The 21,438-nt window shown below is 40.4% G+C and overlaps 1 protein-coding gene across 1 annotated transcript in view; it reads right to left on the minus strand.

Moving 5' to 3' along the window:
- The window catches only part of LOC309401282 (uncharacterized protein), a gene marked incomplete at both ends in the record, with an annotated part of 34,420 nt that extends 14,604 nt beyond the window's left edge, over positions 1–19,816 (minus strand). Inside the window, 3 exons of the mRNA XM_081970350.1 lie at positions 15,463–15,581; positions 16,259–16,544; positions 19,635–19,816. Coding sequence (XP_081826476.1) covers positions 15,463–15,581; positions 16,259–16,544; positions 19,635–19,816 — 587 coding nt within the window. The remainder of the gene's footprint in view (positions 1–15,462; positions 15,582–16,258; positions 16,545–19,634) is intronic.
- Between the last annotated feature and the right edge of the window lie 1,622 nt (positions 19,817–21,438).

The following is a 21,438-nucleotide window of genomic DNA, read 5'->3' on the forward strand; positions in this document are numbered from 1 at the left end:
TAATGCTTTATTTTGTTTTCCTCCATACTATCTTGTGCATATAGTTTTGTAAAGTATTTATGAATAATATTCTTCTTTTCTTCTGCTTTGTATTGAATTCTTCCCTCATCATCTTTTAATTGATATATCATCCTTTTTTCTCTTTCGTTCTTCAGTCTGTATGCCAGCCATCGTCCAGGTTTGTTGGCTTGTTCAAAGTAATTTTGTCTGGCCACTTTAATTTTCTGCGCTAATTCCTTTTGATTTATTAAGTTGATCTTATGTTTAATTATCTCTCTTTTTTCTTTTTTAATTTTATTCTTTGGGTCTTTCTGTAGTTCATCTTCGGCTTCTATAAGTTCCTTTTGCATACATTCTTTTTGCTCTTTTTGTTTTCTAGTTTTTCTCACCATGTAGGCAATCGTAAGGCCTCTTATGCATGCTTTCATAGTGTCCCAGAGATTTTGAATTGAGGTATCTTCTTTTTTATTTATTCTAAAAAATTGTTTCAATTCTTTCTCCAGCATTTGAGTGTATTCTATTTCATTTACTATATTTGAATTCATCATCCGTCTTTTTCTTCTTCTTTGACCTTTCCATCTTAATTTTATTGGATTATGATCTGCCCACTCATTTACTTCTATTTCAGTTTCGTCTACTTGATTGCATAGATCAGATGAAATCCAAGCCATGTCAATTCTTGATAGGGACTGGTGGGGGTTCGAATAAAAGATATATTGCTTTCTTGTTTTGTGCCTTTCTCTCCAAATATCATGTAATTTATATTCCATTGCCATCTCAAAAAAGGATTTGTTTTATTTTTATTTTTGCATTCATAGTCCATTTTTTAATCCACTATTGTATTATAATCCCCAATTAAGCAAATATTTTCATATTCTAATTCATTTATTTTGTTGTCTAGTTTCCTACAGAATTCCTCTTGTTTCTGATTTGGTGCATATATGACTATTAATTATCATTTTTTCTGTTTTCTCTAATTCAGTCATTAGTATCCTGCCTTCTTCATCAGAGTAGACTTCTTTGGAATTTATTTTTTCCTTTATATAGGTTGCTATCCCTCTTCTTTTTTTTCTGCTAGTGCTGTGTATAATTTCCCTAGTTTTTTGTTTTCCAGTAAGTTCTTATGTTCCCTTTTAATATGTACTTCCTGTATGCAGATTATATCTATCTTCAGTTTCTTAAGTTTGTTAAACATCTGTGCTCTTTTTTTTGGTGCGTTCAGTCCATTTAAGACGTTGAAATAATTGTTATTTCCTGGTCCATCTTTAGATGGGGTATTTTTGTTGCTTTTAGTTTGTATCTGACTTTTCCCTCTCGCGCCCTCCTTTTCTGCTCTCTCTCTTTCTTACCTCTGTTCTTCTTTCCTGTTTCTTTTGTTATCTTCTGATGTTTCTTCCTTTTGACTTCTACTTTCTAGGCCCTCTTTACTTCCTTGTTCTTCTTCCCCTGTGCAGTATTTCTCATAGAATTCTTGTACTTCTTCTATATTCTCTATCTTATACCTTTTTCCTTGCCAAGACACCAGTATCCCTTCTGGTACCAACCATCTGTACATTATTCTGTTTTTATTTAACTGATTTGTTAAAAATTGGTATTGTCTACATCGTTCATGAATTCTCCGTGGAATCTGTTTAAGCGTGATCAGCTCTTTTCCCTGGTATGTAATCGTCCCTTCTCTGATTTTTTTGTATACTTCATCTCTAGTTGTTTTTTTGGCAAATCTTACATGCACTTCTCTCGGGAGCCTATGTCTTCTGGCATAATTAGTATGCACACGATAAGCTTCATCAATATCCCCTCTCAACTCTTGTTCTTTTCTCTGTAGAATATCAGTGAAGATTCCATTCATTTTTCCTTTCAGGTCTTCCTCTTTCTCTTCCAGTATGTTTTGGAATCTTAAATAGAATGCAGCTCTTTCATTTTCAAGTCGAATTATTGATAACTCTAGTTCTTTATTAACTTGTCTATATTCCAGCTCCATTTTTTCCATCTTCTCATCTGTTTGTTCTATTTTTGTTTCGATGTTCTGGATTTTCTGTTCGTTGATTGCTAAGGTATTGTGTATCCTTTCAATTTTGTCATCCACGGTTTTAATATTTCCTTTCAATTCTCCCATTTCCTTTTTCATTTCTTCATGATTCCTCCTTGTCTCTTCATGATTTGTAGCCATCACTTCTTGGTTTTTCATCAGTGTCTCTTGTAACATCTGGAGCATCAATTGCATACTCTGCATTGTTGGTGCTGGCCCCATTGCTCCTGCCATCGTTCTGTCTTTCTCCAGCCCCAATGCGCTCTCAATTGATCTTTGATTTGAGGAGGGGGGTGTTGCCGAAATCATATTAGGTGTGGTTTTTTTTACTAACTTTGCTGAAGTTGCCATTCTTATCCCCCTATTTATTCTTGTCCACAATTGCATATAAATTCTACTTTACTTCTACTTTATCAGCAATATCAATATTATCAATAATTATATATCTCAATATTTAGCAATAATTAACCTTCCTTGATATCACGTTTCAATATCTACACATTCTTATGTATTTTTCCATTCTATTTTGATCCTTAATTATTATATATCCTAGCGTTACATATCACACTGTTATCTTATACAAATAGATATCTCTCAATTGTATCAATTATATGGGTATTCAATTCTAGTAATAAGTTTCTCTCTATGCATATATATCAGCTTATGTCACCATTAAGGTTTCTTACGTCAGATCGCAGGGTTCAAATTTTTGATCCACTAGGTGTCACCCTCTGTTCAGTATCACTGTTAGTGTCAATCAGTTAATGCAACAAGTCCAGCGACAAAGGAAAACAGAGGGGGTAGGTAACGAAGCCCTCTAATCATTTCAAAAGAGCAAGAAGAAAAAAGTCAACAAGTTAACAAACAACCCGAATGTTAAACAATCCTTCTGTGCTTTGCACGTCTTCTCAGCAGTTGCTATGTCCTACTCCTGTTGTCCATGCCGGGTTTTTGTTCTCCCTCTGGCCAATTTAGTTCAAGTTATTTACGCCATCAATTCCAACTCAGTAATTCTGCTCTCACAGCTTTTCAGCAAAAATCTGAAAGATCTCCTTCCCAGAGCCTCCTTCTTTCCAGCTCACCCTCTCTGCCAGTTAGGTGTTGTCCTTCTCTTCTTTGGGTTGTCAATAATAGTAACAGATGTCTCGATTTCAACTGCTTTCTCTCTCTGCTTCCTTCTTATGCGGTCACCATTGCACCGGTCCTGACGAAGTGGCAGGATAGTTCCTTGTCCGTTTAGTGGGTTTATCACCCCCAGCATCTTCAGAGTTTTCCCCTTAATCTTTTGTTCCTCCAGGATCCACAGCACTCAAAAATGAGCCCAAACGAAGAAGTTAGAGTTAGAGGTCAGGAGAGCTCCCATTCTTCAACTCCAAGCATGATGACATCACCACAGGAAGTCCTGATAATACTTAATTCTTACACAGTATTTTTGTGTCCATTGTCCAACCATTTATGCCCTCTACTCCACACTTTATAATACTCCAATTCGTCTCTATCCTTCAGTTCCATGGTCAACCTATCCATCTCTGCACACTCAAGTACCTTTCTTATCATTATTGCATCTGAGGGGATATTATTCCGCCTCCAATTTTGAGCAAATATGATTCTTGTTGTGGTTAGTATATGTAATATTAGATATTGAATTTTTAACACATTTTTTCACCTAATATGCCCAGTAAGAATAATTCAATTTGATCTTTTGTTCTATAATTTGTTCAATTCCTTTATTTTAAGCCAATACTTTCTGGCTTTGGTACAGGTCCACCACATATGGTAGAAGGTACCTTGTTTGTAGCTAATCTCCAACATTCAGGTGAGCAATTTGGAAACATTTTGACCAATCTCGCTGAAGGGAAATGCCAACAGTAAAACATTTTATACAAGTTTTCCTTATAGGCTGTTGACATCATCAAGTTGTAATTTTCTCCCATAATTTATCCTAGTGGTCAAATTCAATACTATAGCCAAAGTTTCTAGCCCAACTTATCATCATCTCCTTCACTGTTTCATTTTCCATTTACGTACATCTTAGAAATTAAATGTATGCTTTGGTAATCATTTCCCCCCTGTCCCTTGTAATATCGTGATTTTATCCTGCAGATATTCCCCAAATTCCTCTGCTCTACCCTGTAGAGGGGCTTCCCGCAGCCTCTGTGAAAGGAGGGAGCGGGTCACCCAAAACATGTTTCCAAGTTGATGTCAAGTAATTAAAGTCACTCTTTATTACTGTGGTATGTTTCCTAAGTACTTTGGTTAAACAACTAGCAAAATAAATTTATATGTATTTGGCTATAATTTCTTTCTTTCTTTTTCTTGATCAATGCCTATAAATTGCTCAAATCCGTAGCGAATGGGTCTCCCTCAGTGATCCAGGGGTGACGTCGGAGGCGAGTCTTGAGGGACCATTCTGGGAGGAGTTTGACTCTGTTGCCGCCAAGGATATGGACAGGTTACGCGGGCGACTGAGGGCCACCACATGTTTACTGGACCCGTGTCCCTCCTGGCTTATTCTGGCAGCCTGGGAGGTTACATGAGTCTGGCTCCTGGGACTAGTGAACGCTTCATTGAGTGAGGGGTCCTTGCCAGCTGTCTTGAAAGAGGCGGTGGTGAGGCCCCTACTTAAGAAGCCTTCCCTGGACCCATCAGAGCTTGCCAATTATCGTCCCGTCTCCAACATTCCCTTCCTAGCGAAGGTTGTAGAGAGTGTGGTGGCGCAACAGTTCCCTTGTCACCTGGAGGAAATTGACTATCTAGACCCGCGCCAGTCCGGTTTCCGGCCCAGTCACAGCACGGAGACCGCTTTGGTCGCGTTGGTGGATGGTCTCTGGAGGGCTAAGGATGGGGGTTGTTCCTCCATCCTAGTCCTATTAGATCTCTCAGCAGCTTTCGATACCATCGACCATGGTATCCTGTTGCGTCAGCTGGAGGGATTGGGGGTGAGGGGCACCGTGCTGCGGTGGTTCTCCTCCTACCTCTCCGGACGGACGCAATGTGTGTTGGCAGGAGAGCAGAGGTCGACCCTGAGGCCACTCACTTGTGGGGTGCCACAGGGTTCGGTCCTCTCACCTCTCCTGTTCAACACATACATGAAGCCGCTGGGCGAGATCATTCGAGGTTTCGGGGTTGAGTATCATCTGTATGCTGATGATACTCAGTTATACATCTCCACCCCGAACCACCCCAATGAAGCCGTCGAGGTGATGTCCCAGTGCCTGGAGGCCGTACGGGTCTGGATGGGCGACAACAGACTCAAGCTCAACCCTTCCAAGACGGAGTGGCTGTGGTTACCGGCGCCCCGGTTCAGCCAGTGGGTTCCATCTCTGGCCATTGGGGGCGAGCAACCCCCCCCCCCCCCCCGTGGACTGGGCGCGCAATTTGGGCATCTTCCTAGACACACGGCTGTCACTGGACGACCACGTGACGGCCGTGGCTAGGGGGGCGTTCCACCAGGTTCGCCTGGGGCACCAATTGCACTCCCGACTGGACCGGGATGCCCTTTGCACAGTCACTCATGCCCTGGTGACATCCCGTCTGGATTACTGCAATGCTCTCTACATGGGGCTCCCCTTGAGATGCACTGGAAGGCTACAGCTGGTCCAGAATGCGGCCACGCGGGCAATTATGGGGAGCACTAGGTACTCCCATGTAACACCTCTCCTGCGCGAACTGCCCTGGCTACCTGTGGCTTTTCGGGTGCGTTTCAAGGTGTTGATTCTCACCTTTAAAGCGCTCCATGGCTCAGGACCTAGTTATTTGCGGGATCGCATCCTACCCCCTACATCCCTGCGACCAATTCTCTCTCACAGAGAGGGACTCCTCCGGGTGCTGGCCGCCAAACAATGCCAGTGGGCGACGCCCAGGAGTAGGGCCTTCTCTGTGATGGGCCCGACCCTCTGGAACGACCTCCCCCCTGACATTAGAATCACTACTGATCTCCTCTCCTTCTGTAAGAAAGTCAAGACCCACCTGTTCCAATTGGCTGGCCTGGCCCAATCACAATCATGATCTAATCCCTCAACTCTCCTGGCCGGTTATTTTAAATTTTGGGGTATTTTAATTTGGTTTTAATCACTAATTATTTTTTGTACTATTGTACAGACTTGTGTTTAATTTGTTTTTATGGGGTTTTGTAATTGTTGTATATAATGTTTTTTATTCTGTCTGTACACCGCCCCGAGTCCCCTTTTGGAGAGGGAGTGATTGACAAATCCAATAAATGAAATGAAATGAAATGAGGTATGCAGTGGGGTACCCCAGGGCTTTGTTTTAGGCCCAGTACTCTTCAACAGCTGCATCAATGATTTGGACAAGGGGATAGATGGGCAACTCATCAAATTTGCAAATGACACCAATGTAGCAGGAATAGCCAACACACTCGAAGATAGGCTTAAGAGACAGAAGGATCTTGACAGACTTGAACATTGGACGTTATCTAACAAAACGAAGTTGAAAGGTGAAAAAAGTAACGTTCTGCATTTAGGCAAGGAAAACAAAATGCACAGATACAGTGTATGTGGTACCTTGCTCAATTGTGAAGGGGGACCTTGTTCTCCTAGTGGAGAATCACTCAAATGTGAGGCAGCAGTGTTGCAGCTGCCAAAAAAGCCAACACAGTTCTAGGTAGAATTAACAGAGAGATAGAATCAAGATCAGTTGAAGGGTTAATACCACTTTATAATGCCTTGATAAGGCCACACATGGAATACTGCATCCAGTTTTGGTCACTGCAATGTAAAACATTTGTTGAGATTCTGGAAAGAGTACTGAGAAGAGCAAGGTTTGTTTAGTTTAACAAAAACCAGAACCAGGGGTGACATGATATCAGTGTTCCAATATGTTAAGGGATGCCACAAAGAAGATGGAGCAAAGCTATTCTCCAAAGGACCTGAGGGCAAGACAGGAAGCAATGGGTGGAAATTAATCAAGGAGAGGAGCAACTTAGAACTAAGGAGAATTTTCCTGACATTTAGAACAATTAATCAGTGGAATTACTTGCCTCCAGAAATTGTAAATGATCCAAGACTGGAATTTTTAAAGAAGAGATTGGAAAACCATTTGTCAGCAGTGGTTTTGAATGTCCTGCCTGATCAGGGGATTGGACTAGAAGACCTCCATGGTCCCTTCCAATTCTTTTATTCTATTCTAAGTTTGATTCTATTCTAATAAAGCTGATACAGATTTAAGAATAGAATTAAAAATTACAAGGGTACAAGACAGGATGTTTTTTGAAATGTGTTTGAATATTAAAAGCCTGGACTATTGGTTAGGCTATTGCTTTGATCTCTAAGCTTGGCAATTTGTTTCCAAACATTTCATCACCATTAGAGAAGACAATTGTTAGTGCCTTTTCAATTTAGAATTCAATTTGATGTAGTCTCTTCAAATGGTGATGAAACAATTGAAATCAAGATGCCAAGCCTGGAGCTAAAACCAACAGCCTAAGGATGATTATTTTTAATTAATAATTAAAACTAATCTTTCACTCCCGAGGCCTGGCAGCTCATATTAACAGAGATAACTTCCGATTTAACTGTAATATAGAAAGTCATTTTTCCAGCTTATCTGTTGAAGTGAAGTGATTCTTTAGTAATCCTCCAGCTTATAATATTATATATTTACAAAATTATGATAGACATTGATCAAGAAAAAGAAAGAAAGAAATTATAGCCAAATAAATATAAATTAATATTGCTCTTTGGTTAAGCAAAGTATGTAGGAAACACACCACAGTAGTAAAGGGTGATTCTCAATATTTGGTTATACATTTTTTTTAATAAGACATACAAATACAGCTTTAAACATACTAACCCTCCCCCCCCACCAGTGACAGTCGTTCACAGTCCAAAATTCTTTTCTTCCTTATTTTTTCGTTTCTAACCAGCATCTTCTTGTTACAAAGTTCAGGGATCTATTACAATACCCACGTTCACTTTTAGTTCCCATTGTTAATAGCTACTATTTAACTTCTCCAGTTTTAAGTCCCTGCTGTTCACTTTGTCGCGCACATATACCATAAGTTCCATCTAAGATAATGTTCCCTTTCTCCTTTGTCTCTCAGCCAACCCATCATTCTGTCCGTTTCTACACATTCATAAATCTTTTAAATTATGACATCTTCCGATGGTATGGTAGTAGATTTCCAAAATTGCGCATAGGTTATTCTTGCAGCCACGATTATATGTAGGCTCAAATGCCATATAGATTTACTCATGTTTTCTGGTTTTATGCTTAATAAAAAAGCCTCGGGTTTCCATTCTGTACTTGCCCCGGTAACCTCACTTAGCCAGTTTTGAATCTTTCTCCAGGATTTGTGGCCTCAATACAGGACCACCAAATGTAATAGAATGTGCCATCCCTTCTTCCACATTTCCAGCACAGTGGGGATAACCCAGAAAACATTTTGGCTAAAATGTTTCCTGGGTTATCCCCAATGTGGGGGAAAATGCCATCTATAAGCCATCTTATAGAATTGATAGATCTTCGACAATACTTTCTTATCTCCGCCGAACAAAATCTTATCCAGCTCCTGAGGGTGAGTTGGCCATGGCGAGTTGTTCCACAATGAGTTGACCGTAACAAATTGGCCAAGGCTACATGTCCCATTCCGCTATGTAATTGCACATGCTGTATACTCTCTGGCTTAAATGTATACTTGGAAACATTATCAGCCACATATGTAAAGAAAGATGATTTATGATTTTCTTTTCATTAACTGATGCTTATCGTTCAGTTCAGGTCTAATTACAATGATAAAACACTTGGGGAAAAAGATACACACTAATAATCCAGCACTGGAGGAGATCATGGAGAATATCTCCACAGCCAACACATATTTTCCCCTTGTGCTTAAATAAGTTGGAACAAAGCAAAGCCAAACACTGCAAAAGACCAACATGCTGAAGGTGATGAATTTGGCTTCATTGAAACTGTCAGGTAACTTCCTAGCTAGAAAAGCAGCAGAAAAGCTGATCATAGCCAGGAGGCCCATAAATCCCAAAACGCAGTAGAACATGATCGATTCCTCATTGCACTCCAGGATGACCTCTTCAGACATTGACTTCATATCAACATCTGGGTATGGTGGAAAAATTGTCCACCATACTATGCAAATAGTGGTTTGAAGAAGGGAGCAGGAAAAGAGAATAAAAGTAACCATTCTTCCACCCACCCATTTCCTCATTTTGGAGCCAGGTTTGGTGGCCATAAATGCTAGAACCACTACAAAGGTCTTGGACAATACACAAGATACTGCCACAGAGAAGATGAGACCAAAAGCTGGTTGACGAAGGAGACACAGAATTTTGTTTGGTCTCCCAATAAATAGAAACACACAAAGGAAGGAAAGTAAGAGAGAAACAAGGAGTGTATAGGTGAGATTCCGATTGTTGGCTTTGACAATGGGAGTATCTTTATGTTTAGTGATAATGTTAAGCACCAAAATAGTCTTAAAACAAAAAAAGAGAGAAAGGGCGGTAAGACTGATCCCCACAGGTTCTTCATAGGATAAAAAGCTCATCTGCTTTGGAAGGCATATATTTCTTTCAGAGTTTGGATAATGATCGTCTGGGCACAGAGAGCAATCAGCCATGTCTGAAAAAGAACAAAAGAGAGTTGTATATTCTATTTTATAAGCAGTGACATACTGAACCCATTCATTCTCCACTTTGATCTTCATAACTTTGACCCTTTTATCAGGGCCATTTGAGGTGGCAATTGTTACAACAATAATAAGTACTATAACCTTATCCCCATTATATCTTGAATCTCCCTACCCTTCTCATTTGATATTTTCCCCTCTGGACATGGAAGACAATCATAGCAGCAAAATGACTTCTCTTCTTTCTTGACCTTGCTGTATCCTGCCAGACCTGGATCGTTACATAAAGAACAAGGTGGTGCTTATCAAGAAATAAAAATAATAATAATATTTTTGTTATAGGAAAATAAATGCAAAGCAACCAAGAAAAATTACAATTATATCACTCATACACCTAAGTACAGTTTCCCTTCACACGGTATGAGCTCCAAGCATAGGCATAAAATGAGAGTTTTAGGGTCCTAGAAAAAGCCGCATGGGGTCATCTTTACCTCCAGAGAGAGCAATTCCCATTGAGGGGTACTACAGGAGTAAGGGGACATTTTATAGGCTTTACACATTCTTTGGCTGATGGAGCCTGAAGCATATTCCTGGCTGGATTGGATTGCAATACCTTGGGAGAGATGATCTCTCAGGTAATCTTGTTCTAATCCATGAAAGGTGTTAAAGCTGACACCAGCACCTTAAATTGCACATGACAGCACACTGGCAACCAAGGGAGAATAGAATAGAATAGAACACAGAATAGCCATGTTACTTATGGAAAATAACCTAGAAGTCAATGATTAGATCTGTGATGGCCAACCTATGGCACGCAGGCCACAGGTGGCACACAGTGCCCTCTCTGCAGGCACACGAGCCATTACCGCAGCTCAGCTCCACCGCGCATTTGCATGCACCTCCCACTGGGCAGCTTGTTTTTGGGTCTCTGCCATGCATGTGCGGGGGAGCAGAACACATGTGAAATACATGTGCACATTTCCAGGGAGGCAGCTATCACACAGCGAAGTCACGCGTGCATGCTTAGGGGTGGGGCATGCATAGGTTCATGCACACATTGCATCATGTGTGCATGCACTGGCGCTTTTGGCACACAACAATGAAAACATTAGCCATCACTGGACTAGATGCTCTTTTGCATTCTGAACTAATTAAATTTTCTGAACTCTCTTGAAGGGCAGCTCCATGTTGAGGCATTATCCATATGAGAGGAAAACTGTTATAAATAATTCTATACCAAATATTTCAAATGTAAAAGTCTTTTTTGTTTTTACATTTTTCCAGTGGGATTTTTACAGGGCTTAACCAAGAGATGGTGCTATCAATTCTCCATCAATAGAGAGACATTTTTTGCTTTGTAAATGAAGGCAGAGACGCCAAGATTCATACATCTAACCTGAGGAAATCCTAATGGCTACGTGATGGAACCCACAGAGATATTGAAGTATTTGTCAGGTGGAGCTGTGGGATCTATTCTTCCAACTTTGACCCTAATAAAGGAATAGTTTGGAAATGCGATCCTGTTGGTAATATCAAATCCACCAATGAATTCTCCATTTTTGTCAAAAGTGATCTTTTCACCAACACTGTTGTTGAATGAGACACTTCTTAGAAAGGAATGAAGCTATAATACATGATAGAGATAAAAAGAGGGAGGGGAGGGAGAATTTATACTGGACATTGCTAGTTTGCTTTCATTTATTTTAATTGTAGATTAAGACCAAACAAATAATGCAACAATCATTTGGAAACAAGAATGGAAGCAAAAATTAATAAATGCAATACATTATAAATGTATAAACCACAAACTGAACAAGGAAAAAGAAAGAGGGCATCAAGAGAACATGAGAGATTTTACAAGCAAGTAGTTGCTAAGAGAAGTCCACACAGATCTGATTAAGGAGATGTTTAGAAGACTAGTTCCACAAATGGCAGAAGATATGAGAGTGTTTTGTTATTGGAAAGATGCAGGTTGATAGATGGAAAGGTATAATTCAAAACTAGCTAAACATAGTGAAATTTAGTGATAATAGGTATTGTTAAATAAAAAGTTGATAGTGATAATAATGTATAGAATGTGTAGTGTTATGATAAGCAATAACTGGATATGAATATTGAATGATAACCATGAAGGGAAGGCTAGAAATCCTTTTGAATTATACATAAGGTTAATAATAATAACAATAATGAAAAGAATTAAATTAAGTGCAGAGAAGAGCAACAAAGATGATTAGGGGACTGGAGACTAAAACATATGAAGAACGGTTGCAGGAACTAGGTATGTCTAGCTTAAGAGAAAGAAGGACTAGGGGAGACATGATAGCAGTGTTCCAATATCTCAGGGGTTGCCACAGGGAAGAGGGAGTCAAGCTATTCTCCAAGGCACCTGTGGACAGAACAAGAAGCAATGGGTGGAAACTAATCAAGGAGAGAAGCAACTTAGAACTGAGGAAAAACTTCCTGACAGTTAGAACAATTAATCAGTGGAACAGCTTGCCTCCAGAAGTTGTGAATGCCCCAACACTGGAAGTCTTTAAGAAGATGTTGGATAGCCATTTGTCTGGAACGGTATAGGGTTTCCTGCCTAGGCAGGGGGTTGGACTAGAAGACCTCCAAGGTCCCTTTCAACTCTACTATTGTATTGTATTGTATTGTAAGTTTTGATTATTGGGGGGGAAATGTTATGATATAGGATATAGTCAAATAAACAAAGGATAATGATAATAATTCATATATATGTATGGGTATAATATAAGGAAACTGGATGCAAATTGTAAACAGTGATTTAGAAAGGAGGTTGTTATTAAATATTACGGATGTTTAGCTAGAATAGGACATAAGGATTCAATGTTAATGAAGGATTTTAGAAATAGTAAATGAAATGCCAGTATGTGGTTATGTAAGATATTTTGGTATATTTTATGATGAGGGATGTTTAAATAATTATAGTCAAATAAAAGTGGAGGTATGATGATGGTAATATCTATAAACACCTGAGTTAAAATACTAGAGTTAATATGAACTAAACTTGATGATGGTGGAAGAGATGCATGAAAGCTTTTTGTAACCAACTCATACACTTTCTTCAGTATGTAAAGAAGAAGGTTCTTTATGTTTGTTTTGAAAATTTTAAAAAAAGAAAATGTATAAACATATAATATTATTTGTGTGTGTGTGTATTTCAAGCCTGTACTCACTGGGAATTAACCATATATACATAATATCTATCTATCTATCTATCTATCTATCTATCTATCTATCTATCTATCTATCTATCTATCTATCTATCATCTATCTATCTATCTATCTATCATCTATCTATCTATCTATCAATCTATCTATCTATCTATCATCTATCGATCGATCGATCTACCATCTATCTATCTATCGATTTTGCTCACAATCATTTCACTTAGAGATTATTTGTGTTCAGTCATAATTCAGTGATAGAAGGTCAGGTCCAGCTAGTAAGAAACAGGTATTTATAGTTCTTTCTGTTGCCTGGTTTTGGTGTTACAAGTGGGGAAATATCTACCTACATCTCAGAGGTGACCCAAAGTGACCCAAAATTTCAATTTCCTCTTAACCAAGTTATTTTACTATGTCAGAGAACATTCCCTACAAATGGCTAGAAAGTAGGGCATTATAAAAGGGAAGCTGTTCTAGTGCCTTTAAGGACATTGATAAAGTGAATAAAGTGCAGATGTTTTTGTCCTCTTAACAATTTTTTTCATTATGATCTTCATAAATTTGACAATTTCATCAGGACTTTTTCAGGTGGCAATTGGAGCAAATATATATCAGCTATGCAAAAGTATTTGAAATGATCAGATAAATTAATACTTTCCACAAAATCCATAAATTATATTCTTAAACCATGCTTGTTTTCTACAATGTATCCCACTACCTCCTTTGTTCCCACTTACTAACACTTTATTCAAGGAAAAACAAAAGTAGGTCATACTAAATATATTATAATAATGAGAAGAGAAAATGTAAAATAGAACATATCCAACTTATTTTCTGTTTCCTTCTAGAATAAACAGGAGTTAACAAGGATCCGTAAACAACATAGCACAATTGATTTTAGTGGCAAAAAAGCAGAGTAAATTTTCAAAAAAAAAAAATGACTTCCGAGTGAAGCACAAGCCTAGCAGAAAGAAATAATGAGCAGTACAGGAATGAAAGTGAGCCTTTTTGGAAAGTCTATGATGTGATTCATGAAGCACATCTTCATCAGGAAATGCCTTGAAAAGTTGGCATACAAAAAGGTCTGTATGATTCACTGCAAACATTCCAATCAAATCTAGAACAAAAGGTTACCAATCCTCTGATCCACCACATAATAGAGAGAGAGAGGATGATCTCCTTCCATCTACTTATAGACTCATCTTTGTGACAGTTAGTTTGATGGATTGAAGATAATTCAAAAAGGTTGTTGCAGGAGTTTTATAGAATGCTTATTATAATTTTAATATGAGCATAGAAATATTCCAGTTCAGTAAGTCAGTAGCCTATTTCACTTTTAGAATAATATCAAGATTGTAAAAATATTATTTAGTAGCTGATGACCCGGTGTTGCCCAGGTATTTATTTATCCTAATTCTGTATTAGTTTGGAGCTCCCTTGTGAAATACTGTGAAGCCATTACCATGGCAACTCCACTGTGCTGTACAGTAGATGCCATTTTAAGGCACAACTGGCTGCATGCTAACACTATCACATGAATGCACACTATTATTGGAAAAAGTACTGTGATTTGACACTATATATATATATATATTTATTTATTTATTATTTCAGTGGCCCTGGTGTTCCAGAGTTATGCTGGAACACGCACTAGCAGAGACACAGACAGACACACAGGCACACACTGAGGGTGTTAGGGGTGTCTTACCCCTACAGTATTTATTTTCAGAGTGTAAGTTATCTGTGTACCAAGTTTGAATGAAATTGCTCAAGGTGTTCCAAAGATATGCTGTAACATACATGCACACACACAACACACACACACACACACACACAGAGCCATTTTACTTATATAGATTGAGATTTATGAACAGATGTTGATACTACACATATGGTGTATTTATCTGCTTTAGATCTTACCTGCCATAACACTTGATTGGGAAATTGCTGCCTTCTTTCTTTCACTAATATTCTTTGCCTGGACTTTGATAAATAGAAAGATTGCAAAGCATGTGCCACAGCACAGACTGCATTGTAAATACTATAGCTGTGGCCACTCATGCGTGTTTCAAAGACAGATGTAGGAAGGGTCTCAAGTCTCTCCTGCCCAGTACATTTGTTTTCTGTTTCTGGACCGGTGAAGAAACATTTGAATACCTGTTCCCAGAAGTCTTTCCTAAAATAATCATGCTGGTTGTTGATTGGACTTATGCTTTCAAGAAACTTTGTAAAGCCTTCAATCTCCTTTGTGTGAACTGCAAAGGATAAAGCCCCTTGCAGGAAATTGATATCCGACGATTTATGAAAGGAAATCAAAGTGTACTCTGCCTGAGCGGTTGTCACCCAGATCTTTGTTTTCTATGGTATATCATCCACTTCTCCCAACTGCAAGTACATTCTCAGAAAAGTTATGGACCTACTTTCACCATATAAGACTATGACATTGGCTGTGCTGTTCATGAGAACTTGGTATATTTGGACTCCATCATCTATTACTTGATTATAATCAATGTAAAAAGCTACATAAGGAAAGTATTTTATGAAATCAAAGCAGATGCCCTGCTGAGAAAACATGGGAAGAACCTCCTGGACAAATTTCTCTCCATTGTCATCATTTACAGCAATAACTCCAATCCAGATCCACCTAAGATGCAACAAAAGCTGGAGAAGACCAGTATGCTGGTGGGACTCATTTGGAAACATTTGTTGGAGAAAACCTGCTTGAGTCTCTTCATCCGTCAGTAGTGCAGAACCATAGGTCAGCTGAAGGAATTAAAAAAAACAAAGATTGCTCTGAGCCTCTGAAAATGTGTACATACAATTGAATCATAGGGTTTCCTTGAGCTTGTATACTAAAACATACTCCAAATATTTGCATTTATTTCCAAATGTTTATGGAGATCCTCAAACATCCAGGTCATGGTTTTCCCAAAGTTGCTTTTTCAAAAGGCAACTGGACTTTCTGGTTTTCCTTTGAAGATGTTTCACTTCTCATCCAAGATGCTGTTTCAGATCTGACTGGATGGTAGTTAATATACTTGTTGCAGAGAGTTAACAGATAGCACAACATAGGAGAATGAAAAACACCCAGACTAGAGTTGTCAGTCCATCTGCATTTAGATGACAGAAGGCCACTCTTTTGAAGATAGCAAAGGTCACATTTTGGACAAAGAGAACCCCTGGTTTGAAAAATGGGTCAAAGAGGCCACCTATGTCAAAAGCCGTCTCTCAACAGAGTGGGAGGGATGCAATATCACCTGTTTCCAATCTACAGCCCAGTCCTCACCATAATTCCAAGAAAGCTACACACATATTTGCACCACTCAGGTGACCCTGATGGCCACAGAAAAATCTCCAGGTGGCCTTAACACCTCACTAAAAGAATGCAAATGACCAGCTGTCTTCAAGGAGTTTATAACCTAGTCAGTCTTCAATCTTACCTGAGGAACTTTGTAGATGCTCAGAATAGTTGCCCCATGGAGACAGATGTCAGGGCCCACAAGGACAGCAGCCAGATTTTTGGAGACCCCACATTTGAAGTTAGGAATGAATCTGCCCTCGGTGAAGGGAAGCCCCATGGAAGCGAGGTAAGTCCAACCTGGACTAAAATTGCTATTGTAGATGTGAAAGCCCAGCGTGACATTGGGCAGAATCTGAGGATTTTCATTGATCTCCTTGATGGCAAACACTAAAGCCAGAATGTGCTGGTAGTTTTGATAATATATTCTGTAATAAGAATTACATAACACATTGAAAAGGGTCTGCTTCAGAAGATGGCATGTCCAATCTTCCAGACTCATACCTTAAAGAAAGAAACTAAATTTTCCAACCAGTAATAGCAATTTAAATATTAATCATAGCTAGTAAAGTTCCTTCAAATGTTAGCTGTATGTGCATCATGTACACAAATCTATATTATCTACGTAGACTGAATTAGATATAACGTGTCATAATAGACTTTTATTCTACACTGAAAATAAATCAAAGTATCCTATGTATGGAAAAACGGTGTTTCTGGGTTAGCTCAGAAAAACATTTTGAGCTTCAAATAATTCTACAGTTGGACTCAGAGCTGGAAATATCAATCAATTAGAAACATACATAAGTCCATCTTGAACCTCCTGAAAAGGATGTCGACTGAAATCAGGGGGATCAGAAAATGACAAGATCACAGAAATGATGCTACCAATGCTAACTTCTCCAAGCTAATGATATGTATAACGTATAGTTGCAGGCTCATCATGTTCACATTGAACATTAGGATCATGGCATGCCAGTTGAGGCATTACTTTCAACAGTGATACCATCAATGCTACCATCATCCATAGAAGTCTTCTTTTGGTATACAAATGTCCCTTTCTGCAACATGATTCTTGAAAGTGCCCAAGTTGAACAGTCTGAGATGTCCTCATCAGCTGTTTTTCAGGCAGAGATAGACGGTAATATCTACCACTGTTTATACTCACAGAGTTTTAACAGCTTCTACTTTGAAAGTCATGGAAAACATTAACAAGATTGTCATAGTCAGGCTATTAATTTGCCTTGTAGTCCCAATGATTTGAAGATACAAAAGGATCAATTTTATAATGATAGAGAGACAAGTATCTGTATAAAGGTTTTTCTTTAATATTCAAAACTAAAAAAAATGAAGGCCTTCTGAGGGAGGAAGTGATGGGAAAAATCAATGAAATCACTATATATCTCCGTGAAGAAATATGGAAACAGAAATAGAAGGAGATAATAATAAAAGTAGATAAGAATAGGTAATAATCCACCAGATGGATTTTTAACTATCTGACCAACTGCACTCAACGTGCAGTCCTCAATGAAGCAGGCTCATCGTGTCAACAATGGTACCATCAATGTTACCATCATCCATAGATGTCTTCTTTTGGTATACAAATGTCCCTGTCTGCAACATATTTCTTGAAAGTGCCCAAGTAGAACAGTCTGACATGACCTCATCAGCTATTTTTCAGGTAGAGATAGACAGTAATATCTACCACTGTTTATACTCACAGAGTTGTAAGGAGTCCCACAGGATTTGGGAGATACAAACAAGTTAATTTCATAATGATAGAGAGACAAGCATCTGTATAGACGTTTCTTACATTCACAACTCAAAAAAAAAAAAAAAAGGACAAGGGCCCTATGAGAGATGAAGTGATGGAAAAAATAAATGAAATCACTATATATCTCAGTGAAGAAATATGGAAAGAGAAATAGAAGGAGATAATAATAAAAGTAGATAAGAGTAGATGATAATCCACCAGTTGGTTTTGTAAGTAGTTGCCCAACCATGTTCTATATGTGGTCCTCAATGGAACTGCATCAACATGGAGAGAAGTATGCAGTGGGGTACCCCAAGGCTCTGTTTAAGCCCGAGTACTCTTTAACATCTTCATCAAACATTTGGACAAGGGGATAGATGGGGAACTCATCAAATTTGCACATGACAGCAAGCTAGCAGGAATAGCCAACACTGCAGAAGATAGACTTAAGATCCAGAAGGATCTTGACAGACTTGAACATTGGACACTATCTCAAAAAAATGAAATTCAATGGTGAAAGAAGTATGGTTTTACATTTAGGCAAACCCTCCTCACCAAAAATGCACAAGTACACTGTATGTAGTGCCTTGCTCAATAGTGGTGACTGTGAGGGGGATCTTGGTCTCCTAGTGGACAATGACTTAAATATGAGGCAGCTGTGATCAGTAGCTGCCAAAAAAGCCAACACAGTTCTAGGTTGCATAAACAGAGGGATGGAATCAAGATCACATGAAGTGTCAATATTACTTTATAAAGCTTGATAAGGCTACACTTGGAATACTTATCCAGTTTTGATTGCCAGGATGTAAAAAATAGGTTGAGACTCTAGAAAGAGCACAGAGAATGATTAGGGGACTGGAGGGTAAAATATATGAAGAACAGTTGCAGGAACTGGGTATGTCAAGTTTAATGTAAAGAAGGACTAGCAGAGACCTAATAGCAGTGTTCCGATATCTCAGGGTCTGCTACAACAAAGAGGGAGTCAACTTATTCTCCAAGGCACCTAAGTGTAGAACAAGAAGCAATGGGTGGAAACTAATTAAGGAGAGAAGCAACTTGCCTTGTCTGTGCGCGCCTGTTGGACCACCCCCCTACCATCTTTACCCCTGCCGTTTTACTGTCCATCTGCCTCCTCCGCTCACTACCGACTACCAACTATGGGCTATCTGCCCCTTACCGCCCACCACTGACTATCTTCCAGTCCCCATCTATAGACCATCAAACCAGCTTACCATCCCTTCCATCTAGGATGTGGACTATCAGCACTTGTTAACCTCTTTTCGCATGGAACCCTGGCTTGCTAATTTATGCTAACATCGACAGTACCCAGAAACAAGCTTTGGCCCCGCTGCAGTTATAAGTTCATCATATATTTGAGGTCAGACCTGCTCCTACTGCGGGAGTCCCCCCCTCTCGCAGGTATGGCCCTCTGCCCTTTCAAGGGCCCACTTTGATGACGGATTCATTGATCCAGAGAGGTGGAGGAAGCAGAGACTCAGGGGGTTTTTAACTAGATTTTTTTAACTGTTTTAGGGGGTTCCGGGGGGGGAGGGTTAACCAGGCCAGGAGTGGGATTAGTGCCAGGCGAACAGGTGTGGTCGGGAGGGGAGTGAGTGGAGTGGGGGAGGGGAGGGAGAATGATATTCCTGCAGAGGGCCTTTTTATTCCAACGGTCATAGGGAGGGGTGGGTGCGAGGATAGATGAAAATCTTGTAGTCGGTTGGGAGAACGTGGCCATTGGACACGCCCGGTCACTTGCACCAACCCCCACACTCTAGATGGCCAGGACCTACAGAGCCAGGGCATGAGGCTGATGTTATGCAACACAGGGTCCGTTGTTGACTTCCGGTTCCGGTGGCTGATGGCAACGGGCAACTTGTTGCTTGCTTCGGCTCCCGGGTGGGCTTCCCCACTTCTTGGGGGGCACAGGATGCTCCGCAGAGGCATCCTGCCGGAGGGGTGGCACCGCAGGGGATACTTGGATCGGCGGCGGCTGGCGGGGGGGCCCCCACCTCGCCCAAGGCACCGGGGAGCAGATCGGAGGACGCGTGGGCGTCTTCGCTGAGAGGCTGTGCGGAGAAAAAGAAAACTGAAGGATGCAGCGGCGGAGCGGTGAGACGTAGACCCCCTTCATCCCTATTACCAATTTAAAAACTCGTCAGTTGTGCAAACTTCTTTTTTGGTTTGATTTGGAGAGGCGTGGCTGGAGGGGAGGGGGATTTCCCCCCCCTCGGACAAGTGGCTAGAAACAAGTGTGCTCTCAGCCCCAAGGGAAGGAGGAGGGGGAGAGCATAAAGATGCCACACCCTAACTAAGCGGATTTTCGGATTTAAATCTATAAAATAATGAGATCTGGAAGCTTTGGGACTTTTGAACTTTGAAAACTTTATTTGTTGCCTCGAAACCCGAAGCTGGCAGGGCAAGATGGCACACTTCCGTCGTCTTTATTAAATGTGAAATTTGACTCCACCTTCCAGACTTCAGGCTTCCAGTCTTTGTCTCCGTGCTACCTGGATAATTCTCTTTTTGATTGTTTGCCTTTGAACTCCTTGGAGTGAAAAACTTTTGCTCATCTGCCAGGGTGATTAGAAAATCCCCCTCTGCCTGGACTCTCTGTCTCCTGGACTTTCTTGGCTGTTCTACTCTTCTGACTGATCCTTCTCTATACTGACTGGACTCTTTACTTCATAAACAATGGCATCTAAAAGACCACCTCCTGGAAAGTCAGGCTTTGCTGCCTCTGCCCAAGATCTGCAACCTCCAGTCGTAGCACACAATCAACGTTAACAGCCTTCAAGCAACCTAAATCTACGGGCCTGGAGTTTCATCAAATGTTTCAACAAATTCTACAGGGACAAGCGGAAATAAAGAGGCAACTGAAGGAGATGAAAGAAGAAATTAAAGAGAACCAGGATAAAATTAATAAGAACTCACAGTGACTGGTCTTTTGGAGGATGGGGCGGCTGAGATGAGGGGGGGGACACGCCCCTGTCATGGTCATGGTCCGATAGGTTAAGACGGAGCTTGCGCCACTTCCTGTAGCACTGACTCGCTCTGGATGGAGGACCTAGTGGCCGCATGGAATAGTGCGGCTGCCGTGGCCTTGGACCGGGTTGCGCCTTTGCGGCCTCTCCTGCGGCAGCGAACTACCCGGGCCCCTTGGTTTACCAAGGAGCTGAGGGTGATGAAACGTGACAAGAGACGCCTAGAGTGCAGATGGAGATCTTCACGCTCCGAATCTGACCGAACACAGGTTAAGAGCCTATTTACAGACCTACCTTGTGGCATTGAGAGCGGCCAAGCATTGACACTGTGCCGCTCTTATTGCGTCCGCAGACAACCACTCTGTTTTGGGTGACCCGCTCCCTCCTGTTATAGAGGCCGCGGGAAGCCCCTTTGCAGGGCAGAGCAGAGGAATTTGGGGAATATCTGCAGGACAAAATCGCTCAAATCCAGAGTGAATGTGTCCCCCTCAGTGGTCTAGGGGGTTCATCAGAGGCGAGTCTTGAGGGACCATTCTGGGAGGAGTTTGACTTTGTTGCCTCCGAGGATATGGACAGGTTGCGTGG

This window comes from Natrix helvetica (genome assembly GCF_964273705.1).
Source record: "Natrix helvetica genome assembly, chromosome: Z".
In the NCBI taxonomy this organism is placed as follows: domain Eukaryota; kingdom Metazoa; phylum Chordata; class Lepidosauria; order Squamata; family Natricidae; genus Natrix; species Natrix helvetica.